Source organism: Calypte anna, chromosome 3, assembly GCF_003957555.1.
Source record: "Calypte anna isolate BGI_N300 chromosome 3, bCalAnn1_v1.p, whole genome shotgun sequence".
NCBI lineage: Eukaryota > Metazoa > Chordata > Aves > Apodiformes > Trochilidae > Calypte > Calypte anna.
This window is the reverse complement of record NC_044246.1, coordinates 108,092,798-108,116,623: the sequence shown is the minus strand read 5'-3', so window position 1 is coordinate 108,116,623 and position 23,826 is coordinate 108,092,798. Positions and strand designations below refer to the sequence as shown.

General features: G+C 40.6%; 1 protein-coding gene across 3 annotated transcripts in view; it reads left to right on the top strand.

The window, feature by feature from the left end:
- Positions 1-1,299: 1,299 nt before the first annotated feature.
- ITSN2 (intersectin 2) overlaps positions 1,300-23,826 on the top strand; it is an 82,979-nt gene continuing 60,452 nt past the window's right edge. For 2 of the 3 annotated variants that reach the window (XM_030446663.1, XM_030446665.1), the window contains exons 1-2: positions 1,300-1,437; positions 16,468-16,531. In XM_030446663.1, the coding sequence (XP_030302523.1) occupies positions 16,501-16,531 (31 nt within the window). In that variant the 5' untranslated portion in view covers positions 1,300-1,437; positions 16,468-16,500. The other variant, XM_030446664.1, reaches the window with a different exon arrangement.

Genomic DNA, 23,826 nt, shown 5'->3' with positions numbered 1-23,826 from the left:
TAAAATATGAGGTTGATGGCTATGCACAGGAACAAAATTATGAAGCATGCATTTGAGCTGGGAGTAAGGAGGCAGAGTACTGTAACTTCAAAAGCATTTAATGAGATGAGAGCTGTGGAGATCAAGAGGGATAAATACACAAACGCAAGCTGCCAAGGCAATGTGGCAGCTGTAACAGCAAATGCAAGCATTGGGTGTCTAAGCAAAAATACCAGAGTAGCATGTGCTAGTATGTGACTGTGACCCTTATGTGACATAACAACATGACTTCTGGAATCACAATGTATGATAAAAGGTGTAACATACTGGGAAGGCACATTAAGGACCCAGAAAAATGAGTCAGTAGAGAAATCTGCTGTATACAAAGGTGATATGTAATTATCTACATAGCAAAAACATAGCAGAAAGGCGGAGTCATCTTCTGTAAATAGCAAGATACACTCACTGAAGAAGGAGAATGTTAAAAAGGGTATTTTTCATACACTTCCTTTCTATAATATTTTTTTCTTAAAGATAATTCCCCGAAACTCTACATATTCCAATATGCTGATCAGCACCTGGCATGAGCCAACTTTCGTTCTTCATGCCAGCTTCCTCCTCCCTGGTGCCGATGCCCCAGGAGACACGCTTCCCATCGAGGAGCATCACCAACAACCCCAGGGGCACCCTCATCCTTCCCCAGGGGGGAGATGGCCTCACAGATTTAAACCACATCTGGGAGTCCTGCCTCTGAAGGTGTTAAAACCAAAAGCGTGAGCTTTTCAGCTGCCACAAGAAACTAAGAGCTGAAGTAGACCTGAGTTTAATTTAGAGTTTATTACCTTTCTCTTCTAAATATAGATACACAGCTAGAAAACTCATTTATGGAGCAGATGGGAGAGAGGAAGGAGGGCAGCAGTTGGGAATCAAGAGTGAGACATTCTTCCGTGGGAATGCGGTGCATTTTCTGCCGGGGAGGGTCTTGAAGCGGTAGTTCATAACTTCGCACAGCGATTCCGCAGCGGTGCCGAGGCTGGGCTGGTTGTGCGGGGCTCCGCTCTGTGCCGCACAGCTCAGGCAGGCGATGGTCACAGCTCTGTCCTCCGCACCTCCGGATCCCTGCGGGTCTCTCTGGGTACCTTGACCCAGATCCAGGACCCGGCACCCCTAAGTAGCGATGCCCCTCTAGCTCCGGGCTCCCTGCCCGCCTCTCGGGGTGCGGTTCAGGGAACTCCGCCAACCCCGCCCCCGCCCTCCCTCGCTACTGCCGGGCGCGAAGCCGGCACCCAGCGGCGCCCTCAGCCCGCACCCGCCAGCCCCGATGCCCTCCCCCTTCCTTCCCGGGCGGCCCCCGCCTCCGCCGCCATGTTGTGGGGCTGACGCCGACGCTGCGGGAGGCGGAGGAGGAGGAGGCAGCAGCGGTCCGTCCGGAGCAGGCGCTCACGGGCAGCGCAACAGGTACAGGCGGCCTGCGGCTCTTCCGCGCTGAGAAGAGCGGGGGCCACGTCCCGACCCGACGTGAGGGGTGGCCTCGTCCCTAGGGTGCGGAGTCGGCGGGGCAAAGAGAGGTGCGGGGAGCGGGAGGTGGGGGGGCGATCTCCGGTGGCGCGGAGCGGAGCTGTCAGCCCGGCCGCCCCGCGGGGCCTCGCTGCGGGCCCGGGACGGCGGGACACGGGAAGCGACTGTTCCGGCCGTCCTGGAGCCACAGGCGGATTACCGGGCAGGGAGCGGGTGTGGGGAGGCACAGTCGAGGTTTCTGTTTCCCCGAGACGCTGTATTTGTATATTATTTTTTTCTCTTTGAAAGGCGGTGTGGGGGGTTGTTGTGGCTTTGTATTTTTTTGTCTTTTGGGTTTTTGTTTGTTTGTTTGTTTCTGCTTGTTTGTTTTGCTTAAAAACAGCGTTTTGCATACGTTTCGGAGAGCAGCTGGCGTGCCCGACTCCCCGGGTGAGGCCGTAGGTCCCTCCCGCCGGCGGCCGTGCCGGGCGCTGTCAGGGACCGGGGCTGCTCTCCCCTCCGCACTCCTTATCCCCGGCGAGAACCGCTTCGGGTTTCTATGGGAACTGCTCTTCCCGGGAGCCGCCTTCAGCACCGGGCCCGAAAGTTTGGCCGGTGAGCCTCGCAGGCTCTCTGCGGAGCGGGGGAGGCGGTGTCTGGGCAGAGGTGCCGGGAGCCGCGGTCGCTCCTCTGGCTGGAGGTGCCGGTGCTGCTCGGGTTCGCGTTACTGCTGCTCTGCGAAGGGGAGAAGCATCGGTGTCAGTGCCCAGGGAGCTCTGGGTCTACTCAAGGGAGTGCCCTGGCGAGGTGAGGTGCCTTGGAGGTGTTAAGAGACCTTTGTTCGTTTTGCTGATGGTGATTTTTCTTTCTTGTGAGAATGTGAAGTTTGGAGGAATTGAACCGGTTTCTACAGCTGAAGTTTTATAAACTGTTGTGTCTGTAAATAGACCGAGTTACCTTAGCGTCGACCTCACACTGCGGCATGAAGTAATTCAGAAAATAAAATGTAGCTTAGATACTTGGTTTGGTTCCCTAAACATGAAGATTCTGTTTTGAATACGCCAGGGTGATTTTCATAGCAGTTTGAAATCTGTCACATAGCAGAACCTGAAAGTAGATCGTGTTTTACATAAAGCCAGTGATCTTTAACTAACACTTAACAGTGGTTCTCTTTAAACATCAGTTGGAAATTCCCCATCTAACACACTGGAATGAGAAATTACAAGCTGCTTGCCCTTGAGTATGTGCCTCTATGCCCTTTCGTATGGATCTCTCCTTTTGGGGACATGCTGTTTTTTAAACTTGTTTTTGTCCATGTTTGCCTAGGGTGGCAGCAGCTCCCACGCTTGTATGTACACATGAAAACATACAAAGCATGGGAAGCAGAGAATGGCTCTGTCATGCTGTGGATGACATCAGTGGTACATAAAATACAGCTTGCTTTCAAGGATTTGACATTGTTCATCTAAAATGTGGTTGCAATTAAAAGGCTGTAGCTGTAACAAACATCTGTGGCCACTGATGTTTAGAAATAATAAGCATTAGGAACTAACTGGGTAAATAGCTGGGCTTCATTCTTCTCCTAAGCTTTTAAAATTTTTGTTCTCCTGTTTACACTCTGACATCCCTGTTTGGTTTGTCCATACTTTTTTTTTTTAATCTGACTAAGCTGGGACAGGCATTCACACTGCAGTACCTCTGGATATTTAGAGAAACCTTAGTGCAGACTCCTGGCTCCTTAGGATGTTGGGAGAACTGCATCCATCCCTGCAAACCAGAATTTGGGCTGTTTCACGCTCTCTGTTATACAGAAATTGTGGTCAGATGAGCATCCTAACTGAGGTGCTTAAAATAGATCAAACTAGAGTATGCTTCTCCTTTTAAATTAGTATCCTGAGGGATTTGCATTTACTTCTTTTCTCTTCTGTCTGTACAAGATCTAGGCTACAGGATGGGTCCCTGACTGTGCTGTTAGCAGCCACTGTAATATAAACAAAAGGTATGTTCCTGTAGCACTAGCAATGACAAAAATGCTGTATCTGTGGTTTGTTTGTGATAGGCACTCTATGGAGTAGGTGGTGGTCTTCTATCAGAGCTTCAGATCTGCTTAGTTTTTCACCATTCTTGTAGGCATGGTGAGATAGGTGTGAAGTGATGCAGAAATGAAGAAGTGAAGTGTGGATGATTTTGAAGTGTGTTGTTGAGAAGGTTTTATTTATTGAGATTCAAGTACTACACTGATTGGGGTCACAGCAGTTCTTACAGTAGGTTTTTAACACACATTTCTGTTGTGATCTTTAATATTCAAAAGTGAATTTATTTCATACCATAGCAAAACAGCAGCTATGAGAAAGGAAGCTAAATTCTGTAGATGATAGTAATTCTTCATTGAGCTACTCAGCTGGAACTGGTTCAAAACTTGGACATTTTTCCTTTCAAGTGAAAATATGCCAAAAATTAACATCAGAAGTAAAGATCTCAAAAATCTCAGTTTGTAAAATAGCTTTTCTTTGCTTCCATTTACTTTTATTTATATAAAATGTAGTCATAGGATAGTTTGTTTTTGGGGGGACTTTTGCACATCATCTGGTCCAGCCCTCACTAAAAGCATGGCCAGCTGAGATCAGGTTGCTCAGAGCCACGTGTGGTTGTGTTTGGGCTACCTCCAAGGGAATAGCCCTCTCCAGTTTGGTATCCAGCCTTGCTTGGGGTGCATTCCATCCCATTGACCAGATTATCAATGAAGACATTGTACAGTTCCAGCCATGGTATCAGCTCCTGGAAAACATCATTTGTTCAAACCAGGTGGACTTTGGACCACTGATCACAGCCCTTGGTTAAGTTAGTGTTTTGCTCAGTTTACAGTGAAACTGTTCAAACTGTATTTCACCAGTTTGGCTCACAGGGTGCTGTGGGAGGCCTTATCAAAAGCCTTTGTAATGTGAAAACAAAGTGCTCTGCCCTAGAATCATAGAATCATTAAGGTTGGAAAAGGCCTCTGAGATCATCAGTTCCAATTGTCAACCCAACACCACCATGCAACTGAAGCATGTCCACCTGTACACATTTTTTGAACACCTCCAGGGATGGTCACTCCACCACTTCCCTGGACAGCCTGTTCCAATGCTTGACTAAATCCTCATCCACACAGAACCAGTAATCTTAATACAGAAATCCACAAGATGCATCAGGCATGGTTTGGCCTGGATTGATGCATGCAGGGCAGCTTCCCATCACCTCCTTGTTCTTCAAGAATCTGTGGGTCCATGATCTTTCCAGAGACTGAAGCCAGACTTTGTAGCCTTTTGTATTGCTGAACTCTCCCTCTTGACCTCCCAGAAGAAGAGTATGATGTTTGCCTTTTTCCAGTCATTGGTACCCTTGACCTGTCACCAAGACCTCTCTGGTCTTGCAGTGACATCAGCCAGTGTTCCTGGCAGCACTGATGCTGTGATTTGTTCCTCATGTATATTTTTATGCCATTGCCATCCTTCCTTGCTTTCAAGTTACTAATTTTAACTTCTGAAAGCTACTTTCAATTCAGTGTAATGCCATATCTCTTGGCAAGCTATATTAGATGATTGGTCTAGCCATATTTTTTAAGTTTGGGGGGAAAGCTTGGAAAGATTATAGTCCTTTTGTGAAAATTGTGAGCAGTTGGTTGTTGAGCAGTTTGTTAATCTGTTGCATTGGTTTTGTATTGTAGGGCTCATTTCATGTGGCAGAATAACATGGAAAGTCAAGTCACCTTTCCTTACCTTTCCTGTCTTAGGTGATGATTGGGGATTATAAAGATAACAAAGATAGTGTAGAGCTACTTAGCCTGACCTGTTTCAATCCCTATCACTTGTCAGTAAAACACTTAACCCAAAGTGTACTTTGAGATTTGGAGGTTGACCCTAGGTATGGTGTGAAATAAGGTAGTTACTGTGCTGCTTTTAGCTATAAAAACATCATCACCCTTGAACTTTACCTTTTACATCTGTTTTCCTTGTGTACCTTGATTGGTGATAGGATGCAACAGACTTTTTTTGGAGGAAGCACTGTTGTTAGAATGGCTGGTCAGATTTTTGGAAGTGCTAAGCAGCTGTTTTAAGTGACCCTGAAATTTTCGATTGCTTAGTTGCAAATGTTGCAGATCCCTAAATTGCCTCTGGGGATCTGAATCTGAATCTTGATTGCTGTAGACCTGGGGAGACTTAAGTCAACATGTAAATTCTAGTTCCTTCCAGTGATGGACTAATATAAACAGAATTTTTAAGCCAGCTGTGAGCTGTGCCACTGGCTGTCTGAATCTAATCAGATGTGAGCTTGTCTGGAAGTTTTTTCCTGGTCAGTATGTTCAGAACATCTTTCAGTCATGTGGATTCTCTGGTGTCTAACAGTGGTACTCAAGCATTCAGCAGTTTTTCTCATTAATGGGGGCACTAAGTTTGGTAGTAACTCCTCTGTTTGCCTGTTTTTATTAATCTTCTAGGCAGTTAAAAGCTTTGTGAAGTCCACCCTTCTGTTAAATTTGTTTCATGTTGGATGATGGGATTCATCAAAGTACCCATTTAACCACTCATGTCTCATAACCTTTTGAATGAGAAGGCTAATGGTTACTAACAAGTAAATTCTTTAATTGATTAACTTGTCTATCAAGATTATTTTCATTTTTTTACTATTCTCAGACTATTTAAGTGTATGTCTTTCTCAAGAAAACAAGATAGGTGATTTCATTTCATGAGACATCTTTGATTCTTGTTACATCCACACATACTTTGTTTTATTGCCTATTACAAGATTATATAGAGGCTGTTGTAACCAGAGGCTGTAATAACTTGTTTTTCTGGTACTGTTGTGCCATCAGCACCCAATGGTCAGAAGGTAAGGATTAGGTCACAGAAAATAATAAGGTAAAGTGGGGCTGATGAAATGTCATTTTTCTTCAAATTCAGAATTTTTAAGACCTTGTCACTATGGGAACGTGGCTTGACCAGGCAGGTTACTTGGATGCTAGAGCTAAAGTAATGTCTTGAACATTAATGTAAGGATGAGAACAGTGTTGTGTAACTTTATTTTCAGAACACCACATGAAATTCAAATGATGTAACATAATGACAGTAGCAGCACAACACTTTGGAATTACCTAATGGAGGACAATTACCTGTGAACTATTTTTAAACATTTTTGTAATTGCAGATAGTTGGGAAAAAATGGTTGATCGAGATAAGTCACAGCTTCATTGGAACAGCAGTTCTAAGAGCAGCCAGTTGAGACATTTTAAATACAGGATATTGTTTCTTCTTCATCTTCACAAGTAGCAGATAGGAATCCCAAGATGGTTCTTCTAGTGAAAATTTTAAAGGCTGATGCAAGTGGAGTTTGTGAAATGCTGTGGTGTCAGCCCTGAGTGATATCTGCAGTTAGTGATTCAACAGCATGAAGTAAGGGAAGAACAGGAAATGGGAGTTACTACTCCTTATTTCTAAAAATATTACAATTGGAATGCAAAAAGATGACCTATTATGGCTATACTGACAAATGTATCAAAAATCAGAGCTGATTTAATTAATACTTCTGGTCTTATCTTTGTCAGGTCAAGAGTTGTACTAAAAAATATATAAAATGCTCCCGCTTTTTCCGCTACACCCTTAGTGTATTCATATTATTAATTTCTTAAGGTAGGACATGTGCTTTTTCTAAATGAAATGTACTTATGTTTATTGGGGATTTATTTGAGTTATGCATCTAACCCAGGTGATAACTGATTCCCTAAGTTCATGAAATTAATTTGTCATGGTCAAAACATTATAACTGTATGCTGTAGACTCGGTGTTAAAGGTTAAGAGACCGAATTTTGGATGTCCTAAAGGACTGTCCTTGATAATCTGGCATGGACAGGACTTGTGGCTGAGAATGGGGTCATAAGAAGAAGGCTTCACCTGGGCAGGTAAGAGGTGCTGTGGCCCCACTGCCTGGGTTCCAGGTCCATTGTGTCTCCTGGGGCAGCCACGCTGGGTGGGATCCCTTGGGCTTCCTTGACACCTGCACTCTCCTGATTCACTCTGAGGAATGCCTTTTTACCCATCTGAAATACAGCTGCCTTGTTAATTTTTCTTGTTTGGACTGCCCTATGCAGATCTTTGCTTTTTCTGCCATGAGATCTCCCCTGGGTTTTGTTTCATGAAAGATAACCTGCATTTCTTTGCTTTAAAGGCTTCAGTCGGTTTTGAGAAGAAAAACCTGATGGTTTTGTGCACCTACCCAGCCTAGAAATAGATACCTAAATTGTAACCCCAAGTCCTGCTGAATGCTATAGCTTTGTTAGCTTAACAAACAGTGAAAGGCTGTTCCCTGCAGAAGACTGCTCATCTTTTCTGTATCTTGTGTTTTATACTTAGCTCTAGCAGTCTGGGACTGAAAGCCAAGCATCAAGTTAAGTACCAGCTCCTGTACTCCTAAAGGAGAAGATAACACAAGAATTCTTCTCTTTGTTGTTTGGTTTTGCTTTGTTAGGAGGCAGATTTCACTTGTGCTTCTGATGTAAGGACAGGAGAGGGCTGAAAATTTCCTCTGCTGGAAAATGGTCTGCAAAACCAAGGCCACTCTTTGGTGCTGGAAAACATCTTAGGTTCCAGAACCAAAAGGGAGGAAAGGGGTCACACTAGTGGCCCTCCTAGTGTGGGGTGGAGTGGACCAGACCAAAGCATTTCATCTCATATGCATCATACTCAGTATAGGTATAAAGGATCATGAGGATTAAGCTCTCTTCATCTGTGGCTGACATCCTGAAAGCACTCTGTCCTTTTTTGTGCCTTTGATCCTGACCTGTGTGTTCCTGAATTTGTGTATTCCTGAATCCAGTTCCAGTCTGCTGACTCCAGGAGTCAAAAGCCAAGACTTTACCATGACCTACCCTGCAGCCTCAGTGCTGATGTGAGCATTACTCAGGGGGGTTATCATGCTGGTTTGTGTGTAGGTTTGTACATATTTCATTATTAATTTTTCATTTGCAGCCTTTCAGTATCTGAAGGGGCCTACAGAAAAGCTGGAGATAGACTTTTTACAAGGGCATGTAGTGATATAGGATCAGGGGGAATGGTTTTGAGCTGAAAGAGTGAGATTTAGATTAGATAGTACAAAGAAATTCTTTAGTGTGAGGGTGGTGAGACACTGGCACAGGCTGCCCAGAGATGCTGTGGCTGCCCCATCCTTGGAAGTGTTCAAGGCCAGATTGGATGGGGCTTGGAGTAACCTGGTCTGGTGGGAGATGTCCCTGCCCATGGGAAGGGTGTTGGATCTAGATGATCTTAGAGGTTCCTTTCAACTCAGTCCATTCTATAATTCCTTAATTCTCTCATTGTTTCATTACAGCTGTGTAGTATAGATCCCAGCCCATAATTCTTTATCCTTTATTCTTGCCTCCTTTGTGAAGTAAGGTAAAGGTGTTAATAGAAAGCATCTGCCATTTGTTTAATTGCCTGTCCAGTGTTAAAACTTGACATGGTTGAAGTAAAAAAATAATGAAGAGAAAGCTCATCAAAGATTTATGTTTTACCTGAGTCCACATTAACATAACTTAGGAAGTAGAGAACTGCAGCTCTCAAGGAGTGTGCAACTCACTGAAGAGCATCTTAGGGCTCCTGTCAATGATTAGATGTGAGGATTAATATGTCTCAAAACAGGATCTAGAAAAAAACCCAGCATATGGAGTGGGGAATCATGTAAATTAGGAAGTAGGAAGCAAAAAAAGACCAGAGTATATTTAAAGTTACCACCCATTCAGGAACAAGTGTATCTCACTCATCTCTCTGGAAAGGTTAAGATATGCAGTGTGGACTTCCTTCTTGAAGGTAGGAGTCCTGAGCCTTTAAAAAAAAATCTTATAAATGATCTACCCTCTGCTTTTATATTTTTTTCCTTTCTTTTTTTCTTTTCACTTCTAAGCAAAGTATGCAGAGGTGGTGATGTCTGTGTCTGGCATCAGGTTAGTGACTGCGTTTTTTCCAGGGTGGGACAGAACTGGGTTCAATTCCCATCTTTTCCTGAGGAAGTTCATGTCTCCTGGGAGAAGGGCCAAGGATTTAAATAGTGAGCTTCCTGAAGTGGAATTCCCTCTCCCTTCTTCAGAATTTCTTCTTCTTTTCAAAGAAGAATCCAAGTTGGAGAGGCATGGTCAGAGAGGGACCTGCAGCTCTCTGGCTTAGTGGTAAAGAATTTCATGTCCTGAGTTAACATTATTGCTGTGAATATTGTGCAATAAAATGTGGGAAATCCTTCTCCTAGGGAGGAGGAAAGATTGGTTTCAGTCTCCAGAGGAGTTGAGCTGGGTTTTCATGTTTTGAATGGGTGCTTTGAGAGCTGAGCTGTGTAAGAAAGGGACTAAGCTCATCAATACTGACCACACAGTTATGTTTTCTGAAGAGAAACAGGGATTCTTGTCTTTTACATGGCATCCATTTTGCATGGTCAGTGTATTCAGTAAGTCTCTTAGTCAGCCAAGGTGGACAGCAGGGTGTTTGACAGAAAAAATACTATTTTGTCTTCTGCCTCCATCACCATTTGGAAGCAAGGTGCTCTGTAATGGGGAGCAAGGGAGGCACTCGGTATGTTAGGGTAAAGAAGTGAAATATATAACAGGTTTTCAGTTTATTGTTTTGTTTAGTTGTTTGGGTTTGATTTTTTTGTTGAGACCTCAAAATACTAACTCAGGCCTGCAGGGCTCTTACCCCCAGAAACAGAGGGGAGCAGGAAGAGCTGGTAATTTGCTGGCTACTCAGGATCGACTTTGTCACTGTTACTGATGCCATTAATTTGTTATCAGGAGGGGTGGCCTTTGTCAACTTGGCTGCAGTACAGTTTGAAAAGGCCATGTCACTGTGTATGACCCTACTGTATAAAGGAGATAAATTCTTGGCCTGCCCCAAGATGTTGTGTTAGTTTCCTTTTTTTTTTTTCTTTCCCCTTTTTAAAATTTCTTCTTTTTTCTTTTTTTAATTTCTTCTTTTTCTTTTTTTTTCTCAATTTTTTCTTTTTTAAAAATGTCTTCTTTTTATTTTTTTTTATTTTTCTCATTTTCCTTTTTAATTTTCTCTTTTCTTTTTTTTCAATTTCTTTTTTCTTTCTTTAATTTTTCTTCTCTTTTTTCTTAGTTTTTTCTTTTTTCTTTCTTTTCTTTTAAAATTTGTTCTTTTTTATTTTTCTTTTTTCCTTAATTTTTTTCTTTTTCTTTTTTATTTCTAATTCTTTTCTTTAATTTTTTCTTTCTCTTTTTCTTTAATTTTTTCTTTCTTTTTACCTAAATTTTTTTCTTTAATTTTTTGGTTTTTTCTTTTTTAATTTTTTCTTTTTCTCCTTTTTTTTTTTTTTAATTGGTAAACTTTCCTTCTCATATATTCTAGGCTGTGCTTGTTTATAATACCTTGCTAATGCTTATTCTCTTTATTTTCAAGAGAGTAATAAAAAAAAAAAAGCACAGAACAACTTCTTTGCCTATTATTAATTACACTGTCACTCTTTGCTTTGCAAATACTAATGAGTAGTTTTTGTGTTGTCCAGATCTGGCAAAGAGTAAATCAGTCAACTAGTACTGCAATCTCTGGCCTTGCTAGTTGGTTCTTGCAGCAAAGAATTGACAGTGTATTTCCTTTCTGTCCCTGAGAAAAGCAGAAGAGCAGTGGTGTGTCCACATCTGCTGCTTCTACCAGATTTGTTTTCTTCCAGTTAAAACTGGTGGGACAGAGCCAGATGCACCAGACCTTCAGTCTTACTACAACTATGTGGCTTTGGCTTTTCTGAGAAATACTTTGAAAAAAATGTTTCATTTATAAATATTAACAAAGATTGTGGTAAGGCTGTTCTTCATAAAATGGCATTATGCCTATGATGGAAAAGCAGCTTTTTTTCCCTTTCTCCTGCAGTCTGCCCAGCTTTAATTTTTTTTAATTCATTCAGTGTGGCCATGAGGTCCTTCTGCTTCTTGCAATCTCATTTCTTTCTCAGCTTGTATCAACTACAGCAGACACAGAGAGAGGGAGCAGAAGCAGCAGTCTGGCAGGTCAGTTTGTGAAAACAATGCTTTAAACACTGGGACTAGTCAGATGGTTTGTTTACAAGAACTTGCTGTTCTGCTATTGAAGCATAACATCCAAGTTTTCCTGTTTTCACCCTAAATGGCAATAGGGCTTCATGTTCTCTACAGCATTCACAGGGATGTTTGATCCCATTTTGTGCTGTGGCTTCTACTGCTTCTCAAGACTGATAAGGGAGTTCACCAAGCACCTCTCCTAGAACATTTTGCAGGAACAATTTGTTTTCTCTGAGATACTCTGCTTTTGATGGCCATTTTTTTCATCTGTGTAATAAGTTTGGGTTATACTGGATATGGTATTCCTTTGGGGATTTTTTTCTTCAGTGAGCATTTTTATATGTCATGGGGTTTCTCCATAGTATTGTGTAATAAGGTTCTTTGGAAATTTACAGCTTTTACTACAATTAATGATTGAAAAACATCAGAGCAATTCTAAAAAGAAAGTAAATTTGGTCTAAAGCAAGAATACTTTGCTGAGATTTCCCATGGTAAAAAAATGGGTCCTAAAGGTGCAAAGATGGCAACTTTTACAGATGGCAACTACAGCAAGTTTATTTGGAATTTTTTGAAAATAAGATGATTTCAACCTTGATATATGCATAATATCCAAACCTTTGGTGTGTTTTGCAGAGATGCAGAAGACTTCTTGAAGGCAAGCTCCATTCTTTGGGAAGGATTGTTTCAATGGTCCTTTGAAAAATATATGTAGACTTTGAGTTTACTGCACTGTTTCCTCCTTCCCTAAAAAATTGAATGAGGGGAAATTACATAACAGCAGAACTTTTTTTTTTTTCTCTCTTTTTTTTAAATCTCTCAGTACAGCTTCAGAATCTCTCACCAGAGCAGCATGTGTGCCTGGTGTAGCTCTGGTGCCTAAATGTAAGGGATTTCTGTAGAGGGTTAGAATGGAGCTTCAGTGCTGGTGTAATCTCAGATCCTATAAAAATCCCATTTAGGATTTATGGTTTGTTCTGTAAGGTTGTAGTTTTCAGTATTATTTGTGGGGATTAGTATAGGAGGTTTTTGGTGCCCTTTAAGTATTCTAAATATGGCAAGGTCTGCCTATAGGCATAACAGAGAGACTGCAGAGCTAAATTGTGTTTAATGGCATTGCATTGGGTTAATGTACTCTTCATATAGATATGCTGGGCAGTTCCCTCTTGGTTTTGGACCTAACAGGTACATCTACAAGGCAGATCTGCCAGGCCCAGACTTGGGGAGCTGGAGAAGTTTTCAGCTGGGCTGTTCACTGTTTTTGTGAATACTGCACTGAACAGAATATCAAAGAGTATGTATCTTGGACTCCTTTTGAGAGGACAGATATTGGGATGGGTGTGCTTTGTTCAGTGTCTGACTATGGCTTCTAATTCTGCTTGGCATGAGCTATGAAACTTCTGTTATCACAGAATTTGTTTGGGTTTGGGTTGGAAGGGACCTCTAAAGATCATGTAGTCCATCTCCCTTGCCACGGACAAAGAGATCTTTCATTAGATCAGGTAACTCAAAACCCTGTCGAAACTAAACTTGAACAATTCCAGGGGAGGTGACATCCACAGTTTTCTGGGCAACTTGTTCCCACGTCTCACTATGCTGTTTATAAAATTTTTTCTCCATATGTCCAATATAAATCCACCCTCTTTTAGTTCAAAAGTGATGCCCCTTGTCTTGTCACTGTAGCCCCTGGAAGAAAACCTCTCTCCATCTCTATTACAAGCCCACTTCCACTATTGCAGTAAAGTCTTCCTGGAGCCTTCTTCTCCAGGATGAGCAACCCCAACTCTCTCAACCTTTCTTCCTAGGAGAGGTGCTCTACCCCTTTGTTCATTCTTGGGGCCCTCCTCTGGACCCACTCCAGCAGGTCCCCAGATAATGAAAATGAACCATGTGTGCTCCATAGATGCAGTAATTTCATAAATAGGAAAGAACAGGCTTACACAAGGGCTTTGACCTCAGCATTTTTCACTTGAAATTTATTTTAAGATATGGTATTTAGGAACAGCAGAATGAGGGAGTTGTGTTGTCTGATAATTATCTGATGTGCATTGTGAGGCCTCACCTTGAATATTCTGGGCAGTTTTGTGTTCCATAATGTAAGAAGGGTATAAAAATAGCAGAATGTATCCATAAGAGACTAACAAAGGTGGTGAATAGACTAGAGGGTAAAACTTGTAAGTAGCAGCTGAAGGTTTGTTCAGCTTAGGGAAGAGCCCAAGGGGTGACTTCATTGCTGTCCACAGGTTCCTTGTGATGGGGAGCAGTGAGGGAGCTCCTGCTCTGTTCTCCCTGGTGGAAGGACAAGGGGGAATGGCTTAAAGCTTTCTTGGGGGAAGTTAAGATTGGATGTTAGGAAAAAAAATCTCCACTGAGAGAGTGGTTATGCACTGGAACAAGCTCCCCAGAGAATTGGTCATGGCCTCAAGCCAGCTGGGGTTAATGAAGTTTTTGGACAATCAGAAACACAGTTTAATTTAGTAAGTTTTACTGTAAATTTTACTGGAATCTGGAGTTGGACTAAATGATTCTCACGGATCCCTTTCAACTTGAGATATTCTGTGATTCTATTGTAATTACTCATTAAACAAACCCTAGAAGCTATCTGAAAATAAGGGAATGAAATATGCTAGAGAATATAAATATAAAATATGCAGCCTTAATCCAGTAGGACTGTAAATCTAGAGCAAGTCACATGCAGGTGTAAATCTCAGTCAACACAGAGTTCTTCTGCTCCAGTTCTGGGGATGTTCTCCAGCGTCATGGTTTCAGATTCTTTTTTAGCCCTCCTCAACAGAACAGCTTTTGCAGAATAATATGCTGTAGAAATGTTTAACAACATCAGAAGCATTTTTTGTGAAGTCTGTGTATAGATTTTGAATGTCTCTTGGTGGATTGCTAGTATGGCCTAGGAGGAGATGCTAGAAGCAACCTAAAAATACTACAACTTGTTTTAGAATTCTTGTCTTGGAATAGAGCCATGCTTCCTTTTTTCATCTTCCTGCAGCTGCTACCTGGTGTCACCCTGACAGATCATTTGGACTCACCAATCATTCAGTTTTTTCACATTTCATTTCATAGAATGGTTTGGGTTGGAAGGGACCTTAAAGATCATCCAAACCTGTGCATTGGCAGGGGCATCTCCCACGAGACCAGGTTACTCAAAGCCCCATCCAGCCTGGCCTTGAACAGTTCAGGGATGAGGCATCCACAGCTTTCCAGGCCAAAAAAATTTTCAAAATATGTGTGTGTGTGTGTGTGTGTGTGTGTGTGTATATACACTATATACATATATATAAATGCCTGGAATTTGTCTTAATGATATGGGTCTGTGATGTGTCAGATTAAAAAAAAAATTAAGTATTTTTCATTCCTCACCACCAGTTGTATAAGCAACACAGAGCAAGGTAGCTTCAGATAAAATAGTGTTCTTGATTTATTTGGGGGAACCAGGTGCACATGTGGCTATGAAGTTCACAGATAACACATGAATGATTTGTGGCCTCTTACATTAGCATAGTTTGAGATGCTATTTATAGATCCTATAAATAACAATACAAAATATGTATAAGCATATGAATAAATAAACAATAATAATGATGATGTAAAATACATAGGGAGGATTCTTAACAACTCATGCTAGCTGGTTTTATTTTTATTATAGAAATGTGCAATAGGTACATAAAGAGCTCTCCTGTCCATATGTGAAACCAGATTGTTTTCCAGTCATCTGGCTTTTGTGATGAGGTGTACAGGAGTTTTCTTTCAGGAGGAAGGAGTGAGGGGGATATGGTGGTTCTATAATTAATATTAAGTTTGTGTTTGTATTGAGAAGTGAAGGGGATTTTTAGTGGGGGGAGAAGGTTTGGTAGCTGAATAGGGAGTGAAAGAGGGGTCTGAGATGTGATTTATTTTCTTTTTTAATTAAAATAGAAATTTCATTTTTGTAGCTTCATCCTGAACATTAGTTTCTCCAGGTAGGGTGTAGTATAATGATGTATAAATTTCAGTATTAAACTAAAATGATCTCAGCTAAAGCAGAAGCTCACTGCATTGTCTTAGATCTGTGTTTTTAAAGTGGTACTTTTATCCCTCAGATAACTATTAGTGAATGTTGTGCAATTCTAAAGAATTCATTAATTGATTAACATTAATACAGATGCTCTTGAAAAGCTACATAGTAGAAAATCAAAATGAGTTTTAGTACTGAGATAATAACTATGAAAGTCAGTTATATTGTGACCCCTTTAAATGCTGGCTTTAGGCAGTAGCTCAGGAGTAACTTCATTCTGTTGGTTACAGAAAACTGACTACAAATTTTTATTTCAAAGTGATTTTTTCAGAATACATTGTGTGAGAGAGTTTTCTTTTTAGAGTAAATAGCACGTGGAGTAGTGGAGTGGACGAATTAGAATAACAATTGTTCAGCAGCAGCATTGGGTTACAAAGCTGTGCATTGAATTTTTTTTATTTTTTTTATTTTTTTTTTTTAATGATATTCATAAATATTTACCGGGGAGAGCTGGGAAAGATCTTTCAGGACCTCAAGTCTGTCCTCCTGCCAGGGGGAGGGCTGTTCTCCAGGCCATATGTTCTGACATGTTGTCAACTGTTTGTCTACATTACGCAGCAGTTGCTAAACAGTTGGTACCATTTTCCTTTAAGAATGTGCCATGAGGTTCAGGACTGCATTGCTTACCCTATAAAAAAAGAGGGGGGGAAAAAAAAAAAAGGAAAAAAAAAAATAAATTCCCCCACCCCCTCCCAACTGTACATTCAGCTTGTTCAGCAGCAGGCTGAACCTGGCATTGTTTGCTATCGGAAGTGGGAGCTGAAGGGGACAGACATTCCCCTGCTCAGCGGGAGCACAGAGCTACGTTTTGCCCTTGTTGCATTATTAATGGCACAATGTTTTTATGTTGCAGATGGCTAAGAGCTAGCAAGGCATCTTCCAGACCATGATGGCTCAGTTTCCCACAGCTATGAATGGTGAGTAGCTCCGGTCGGTTTATTATAGGTAGGAGTTGGGGGCGTTTGTCTTTATTTTGTTATTATGATTTTAAATATGCTGCTTTTAGTACCTGCAGCAGCGTTATGGTCAGATTGCTTCCTGTAGCTTGACTTGTGCTGTAAGACTGGGTGAAATTCAACAGAATGATTACTGCAGTGTAATTTAGAGTATAGATGCCCCTGGAGCATCTCATAATCGCAGATAAATTAAAGGTTTGAGGAATGTGTGACTTATATTGTGGTTACTGCCTGACTTCAGGTGAGGAATATGCTAAGTAATAGTTGATTAAACTTGCATACCTCTTCTGGTGAGTAATTCAGCACAAAGTGTATTTAGTGATAGTAGCTGTGCTATTTATTTTAGACTATTTGAATGTGTGAAGCAGTTTGCTGCATTGATAAAAACAATGTCAAAACAAGGGAAAGGTTAAGAATTTTCCTGATTCTGTGTCATCTACCACAGAAACTTTTGGATTTGTTCCTTGGTGATTTCTTTTCAAAGACATTTGAGAGTTGAAACCTTAAAATAATCTGTGCATGTATGTATGTGTCAAAGCTCTTTATTTCTAGAGCATGCTTATTTGTGAAGACACAATTTACAAATATCTGCTGAGAAATGTGCTGTTTACACGTTGTTTACAAAGCTGGTCAAAATGAAAACAAGTATAGGAACAGTGCTTTGCACTTCAGATATTCCGGATAGGGAGTGTTTCTCTCAATAGAAATAAGGAAATAGATATGAGAAAAAGTATTTCTCATCTCATTTATCTGTGAAGTTTACTGCAGGATAGGGAGGTCTGTTGTTAACTAGTTTAGAAAATTGTCACTGCTGTGATAAATTTGGTGAGTAAGGGGAAGTGTGTTTTTGCTGAAGACCATTCAGATTTCAAATTAAACTTCTGGTTGGTACATCTGTTTCATGTGTGGGTAAAACATTCTGTGAAAAAATAATCTGTGTGATCAGTACCTTTTGTTTTTTTCATGCAGTCAGCTGCTGTTTGTTCTAGACTTGGTTTCACAGACTTAACAATAAATGTAAAAGAAGTCTATATATTGTATATAATAGGGAAAAAACAAAAACAAAGAAACAACAGATTTCTTTTCCCCTCCCCTTTCTTGGACATAGTGAAAAAGCTTTTTTTTTATTTGCCACATGCTTTTTGCTCCTCAATTTAAGATAAACAAACAGAAGCTCTCTTCAGGGAGGATTTATGTTCTTGGCTGTCTCCATGGTTGTTTTATGCATAAACTGTTTGGCATGAGTTTGGTTTGGCTCTTTACTCCTTGATTCTGTTGGAGGATTGTAAGTGTATTGAGAGAATTGGGTACAATCATGACTTGCTCTCAGAAGTTTTAGTTTGGGAGGGGGATCCTTTTCTTGATCTGAAGTTGCTTGTCCAGTACTGCCCACCACTCTCAAAAGAAATGGTGCAACAGGATGCAGTCTTTTCCCTTGCAGAAAGTTAGTTTGATAAAAATGATAGTAAGAGAATATAAGAGAGAGACAAGGCAATATTTAAACTATTGCCTCTCACAGAATATTTGAATGACTGTGTGTAGTTTTGCAGTCAGATTTCTCATCAGAATTCGTTAAATTTCAAATAAGTCAGGGGGGGAAAGAACTAGTTTCAGTGTGATTCCTGGGTAAATAGTGAGTTACCTTTGTTGTTGAAATTGTTTCTTCTTCCCTGTATTCCTCTACCGTGCTACTTATTACCACTGTTGTTTGCATTCGAAGTTGATCCACCTGCATTTGCCACTCATAGCTCAGTGGAAACCTCTCATTATGTTGTTAGACCTTGGTAGTGACTTCAAGCATGAGATTAAGGATGAGGTTATGTGTGAGGCAACTAAACCATTAGGCATTGCTGCAGCCTGAGAGCCCTGGCTGCCTGCCACACCTCTCTGTTAGCACAGCATTGACTCATTCCTTTTGTATCCTACTAGGGGGAAATGGTAGTTTGTCCTCTGGGGAAAAAAAAAACAACTCTTATTCTTATCAAAGTACTTAACTTCCAGTTCACCAGTAGCGTCAGGCATGAAGTAGTTTCTGTTTCAGAATTATTTTTGGCATTCGGTGTTGCAGAGAAGTGAGTGGATGTGTGTACAGGTGTGGGATTATACAACACAGGGTGACGAGTCTGAGAACTGCAGGGTTCAGCTGACAAAGCCAGATAGTCAGTGTCATAGGGCTTTTATCATAGGCTGGTTTGGATTGCAAGGGACCTGAAAGATCACCTAATTCCAATACTCCTGCATATGCAGGGACACCTCCCACCAGACCGGGTTGCTCAAGGCCCCAACCAACCTGTCTTTGAACACTTCCAGGGATGGGGCATCCACAACATTCCTGGTCAGCCTGTGCCAGTGTCTCACAGTGAAGAATTTCTTCCTAATGTCTAGCCTAAATCTACCCTCTTCCAGTTTAAAACCATTTCTCCTCATCCTGTCACTACATGCCCTTGTAGTGGGCATGCCCCGGCCTAGCCCCTTTGAGTGCTCCAAGGTCTTCTCAGAGCCTTCTCTTCTCCAGGCTGAACAGCTCCAACTTTATCAGCCTGTGCTCATAGGAGAGGTGCTCCAGCCCTCTGAGCATCTTTGTGGCTTTCCTCTGGATTCACTCCAACAGCTCCACATCCTCTTGTGTTGGGGGCTCCAGCACAGTGCTCCAGGTAGGGTCTCACAAGAGCAGAGCAGAGGGTCTTGAATCAGTAGAGAATCCTAAAGAAATACAAGTAGAAAGTGCTACAACACTTTATTCACTTACCTAGGCAGAGAAAAATAAGTCTGCATGGGACCTCAAGAAGGAAAGGTAACTGAGTCATAAGCTTGAGTCCCAGTTGAGAGACTCAATTTCATTGAGGGCACCTTGAGTTTTTACTCAGAATATGCTTACACCAGAGCAGGCTCCCAAGACTGTCCAGCATCACCATGTGGCTGATGGCCAAAGTGGAACTATACTGAGAACTGTGATATTAATTTTTAAATATGTTGCCACCTGTAAACTTCAGCTTGTTCAATTGTCATATGCTTTAGGGGCACACACTCTTCCTCAACCACTTACTTTTATACAAAGTAATGAAGGATATGGTGAACAGAATGGAGTTCTCTTTGCCTCCATTTCTGTCCAGGATGACCTTTTTGAATGCCTCACTTGAAGGCTTGAAACTAAAAGATGAAAAGTAGGACTTAAGAGAGTGCATGCTGATTTTTCTGGAACTCAGTGCAGACCTGCCAGTTTTTACAAATTTATCTCCCATACAGAACATGAGGGCTGTGATGTCATTTGATATGAACAGCCATGGCTGAGTAGCATCTTTCTCCTTATGTAGCTTCTAGCTACAAAATACACATATAGCATCAGATGGATAACAGGTGCACATCTCCATGGAGTCCAGTTCTATCAAAGAGCCACTCCAGACATACCCATCTCCCCAGTCCACAAACGAGATGAATCCTACTGAGGATTTAATTTTATCCTGTAACTGTCTGTATATTGATCATTATCTCTGTGAAAATAATAAAGCAAATCCACTGTCTTATAGTTTATTCTCCTTACATGCAGTTCACTCTCTGGACACCACTTTCCCAGGCGTTAATGCTAAGTCTTGCAAAAGCTTTTGGAAATGCTATTTAGTTATAACTAACAAGTATCTTCAACATCTGTATTTCTAAAGAAGGTATTCATGTACTAACCACAAACAACAGTTAAAAGGATAAGGGATTTAAGAGGTTAAAATACACTTCTACTTAATTTGTCTTTGTGGTTGCTCTTTTTATCACAGAGCAAGAAGAAATGGTCTTCACTGCTACAAGATCCCTTCTTTACAGTTCCTTCTTTGCTACTGGATGCCTTCTTTGGAGAGCAGTTGCAGAGATGTTGCTCTTTTGTTAACTCCCCCTCTTAGGCAGACTAGGTTTTTATCAAGGTTTAATATTCATGCTGATGCTGAATCTTGGTCTAGGGAGATTTAATCTTGATGGTCCATCTGGAACAAGGAAAGCAGTATTTGCTGATCAGTATCTTTCACTTTGTTTCTCTAAGCACCATTGGAATTTTTGGGCTGTTCTTTTTTTTGTTTATGTTTTTATTTGTCCTTCCTCTTCCCCCCTACCACCTGTTTCCTTTTGATATAATTTTTTTGTGGCCCAGCAGGAAAATACCTCTGATAAACTGTGATGCAAAAACTAATACTTGTAACTCATTTCACATGGTTCTCACCCTCTCCACTGGGTTTCTTGCTGCTGTGAGCAGAACTGAGGTTTTTTTGTCCCTGGAGACGAGGGCAGACAGGAATGGGTTGAGTGATGTTGTGGTTCCACTGATGCTAAATTCTGCTGCATCTTCTCTATTAAAAGAACTCTGTCTCAAGATCCATGATACTTTTTGAAGTAGGAGGAAACCTGGTCATCACAGCTCACATAATACTACTTGAATGCAACCTGACTCTCAAGGTTGTATGCACTGCAGGTATGGAAACTGTAGACTTGGAGATCAGCAAGTGTAGATAAAATACTAAGCTGAGTTAGGCCTTGCAAAACAAAAAGGAGAACAGAACTTGTTCTCCTGCCTGAAAGAAAGAAAAGGAAAGAAATCCCAAGGTGAGGATTCATATTTTCTTTGTCCTCATAAATGAATCCTTCCTCTCAGTTTTCAGTGAGGACAGTAGTGTCAGTTGACACGGAACAGAATTATTGTGCTCAGGTCAGAGGTTTATGTATTTTCTATCATCACATCCTGCAAAAGATTAGATTTCCAGTTGTTTTGTTCTTTTTTAAAAAATCCTAACAAGTCAGAAATAGCACTTAAGCATTGTGGAATACAGGGTGTCATTTTCATATTTAATTAAGATAATATGATTCTCATGGAAGATATAAGAGGAAATCTTGGTAAGAAGAAATAATTAGATGTGGAGGAAGGCATTAAATGGAATAAATGGAACAGGTTTTAATGAAATAAGATTGCATCTTATGCTTTTTTCAGTAACTAAATTTAGTAGACAAAGTGTAACAGATCCCATGTTTGGGCTTCATTAAATAAATTACTGGCTAAAAGGAAGAGAAAATGTAAGTATTAGACTGGGATGTTGTAATAGTGCTGTTCCTCATGGGTTTTTACCTCGAGACCAAGAGATAAAAGAGATTTTACTTGTTATTTATGCCAACATCATCAGGAAAAGGAAACGTTTGCTGGTCAAATTGGCTGATGGCACAAACTTAGGAGTTTCCAGAGTTATAGAGTATGAGCTGCTTATCAACTAGTTAAATTTCATTATGTTTCTGTTGGGCTGTTTTCAAATAGCTTTTATTCAGACTGTTGTAGGCTAGAAGATTTTCTGCTGTATGCTGAGAACTCAGCAGTTGGGTGTGATTAAGGAGGAGGAGAAACAGATGTATTAGATGATCATGTAATAATTATGTAATTTGAGGGAAAGGAAATGCATACTAAAATATGATGAGTGAAAAATAGAGTACTCTGTGTATCTGGTAAGGGACTGGTGAGACATCTTGTGGGATACAGAGTAGAACTTGGATTGTGTCCTTTTGAGGAAACAAAACCAAAAAGTGTAATAGATGCAGAATTAGGCTTAGTGGTTATCCAAGAGAAATTAATTAAGTGCTGAGAAAGACTAAAGAAGTAGTATTCAGTGACCTACTATGTGTACTCTACAGTATATAAATTTGCTTTTTTATTTTGTCTTATTAAGAAGTTTAACATTAAGGAGGGAAAAGAACCTTGCATACAGTGCTACCACAAGGTTAAACACAGATGAATCAGCTAGAAATGGGTACAGTGCAGTTGGTCTGGAAATGGGAACAGTTCTGTCAGCAGGGTCATTCTGGACAATGGTCAAGGGAAAAGTCTGATCTCCTCCAAGCAGAGCTTGCATTTTAGAAAGAAAATAATGTATTTGAGTTTCTTGGAGTAGCAGCAGTCTCAACATGGTGACCTTGGTAGTCCCTTCCAGTCCTATGCTCCTAAAACATAAAAAAAATTAGGTGGAAAAAAAATTAGATAATAACCTAGTGAAGATTAGTGTTAGATCTTCATCCATTATCTCGTTTTAAGCCTGCAGAGGCTTTGCCTTTTGAAGATTTTACTTTGTTAGTATCATGTGTTAGCTATTGAAAGATTACACTGAGTAGGGAACCCAGGATGGAATAATAAAGCTAAAATGTAAGCTGCTTTTCCATTTTGGGTATCAGTGAGACTTTCTGATGGTTTTCCTTCAAAGAATATAATAAGCAAGCAAAAAGATGAAAGAAGATCTACAAATACTTCCCTAAAATGGGGTGAGAGCCTGAAGAATTGTGAAGGGACACAGAAACATAAATCTGTCACGTGGAGGAGCTTCACAAGACCTTGTCTGTTAAAATTTTCATTTCCTTGAAGGTTTAGCTCTCTAAGTTCGGGAAACACTACTCTGAAAATACACGTTGTGCAGTTCTTGCAGTTTAGGTTTAATGAGCATTGCATGAAGCAGTAGCATCTCATCAGCTAAATTCATCTGGAATCATCATGACCTGTTTGACCTGGCCATAAATGATATTAATTGTTATTGGCAGAACGAGTTCAAGTTTACCCCACTAATTATAATGACAAGAACAAACACATTTTTAGATATTGTGGTCTGTCAAGTATGTTTATATAATGTTGTGTTACTTCAATTAGGCATCTTGTATGTTCAGGCTTTTCAATGGACTGCATCAGTTCTTTAGGACATCTGTTGTTTTTCTTACAATGGAGCAGTAATTTTAAATCATAATTGAGATAGAAGGAGTGAAAGCCCTGAAAGAATATCAGTGTTCCATTAAAAGTTGTGGTTTAATTGGGAGTGATATTCTTTGTGTGTGAGTCTCAAGAACAGATAAGATTAATTCAATATCAAGCTCTGTCCCAGTGCTGTTTCTTGAAGTAGGTTGTTTAAAAGTCTGTTTTGGGTTTTTGTTTGTTTGTTTGTTTTGTTTTTTAAACTAATAATAGTTGCTATATTTTAAATCATCTGCCAACATTGCTGGCATTGCTTCTCATAGCTAGAATTGTGTGTTTAACTGCCATCTCTGCAGTAGAATTTCTATTTCTCTAGGAAATGTATTTCATGAAAGTTATTGTTTCACTGCTACTGAAGAATTCCGCACTTGTTAGAGTGTGTGTAGATACTTGTATAACAATATGGAAAGGAGTACTCTTGTATTTTCTTAAGAGCCTCAGGTAAAATTGCCATGCAGCAAATGATAGAGTTGTCATAGCACTCTGTTTCACAAGAAATCTT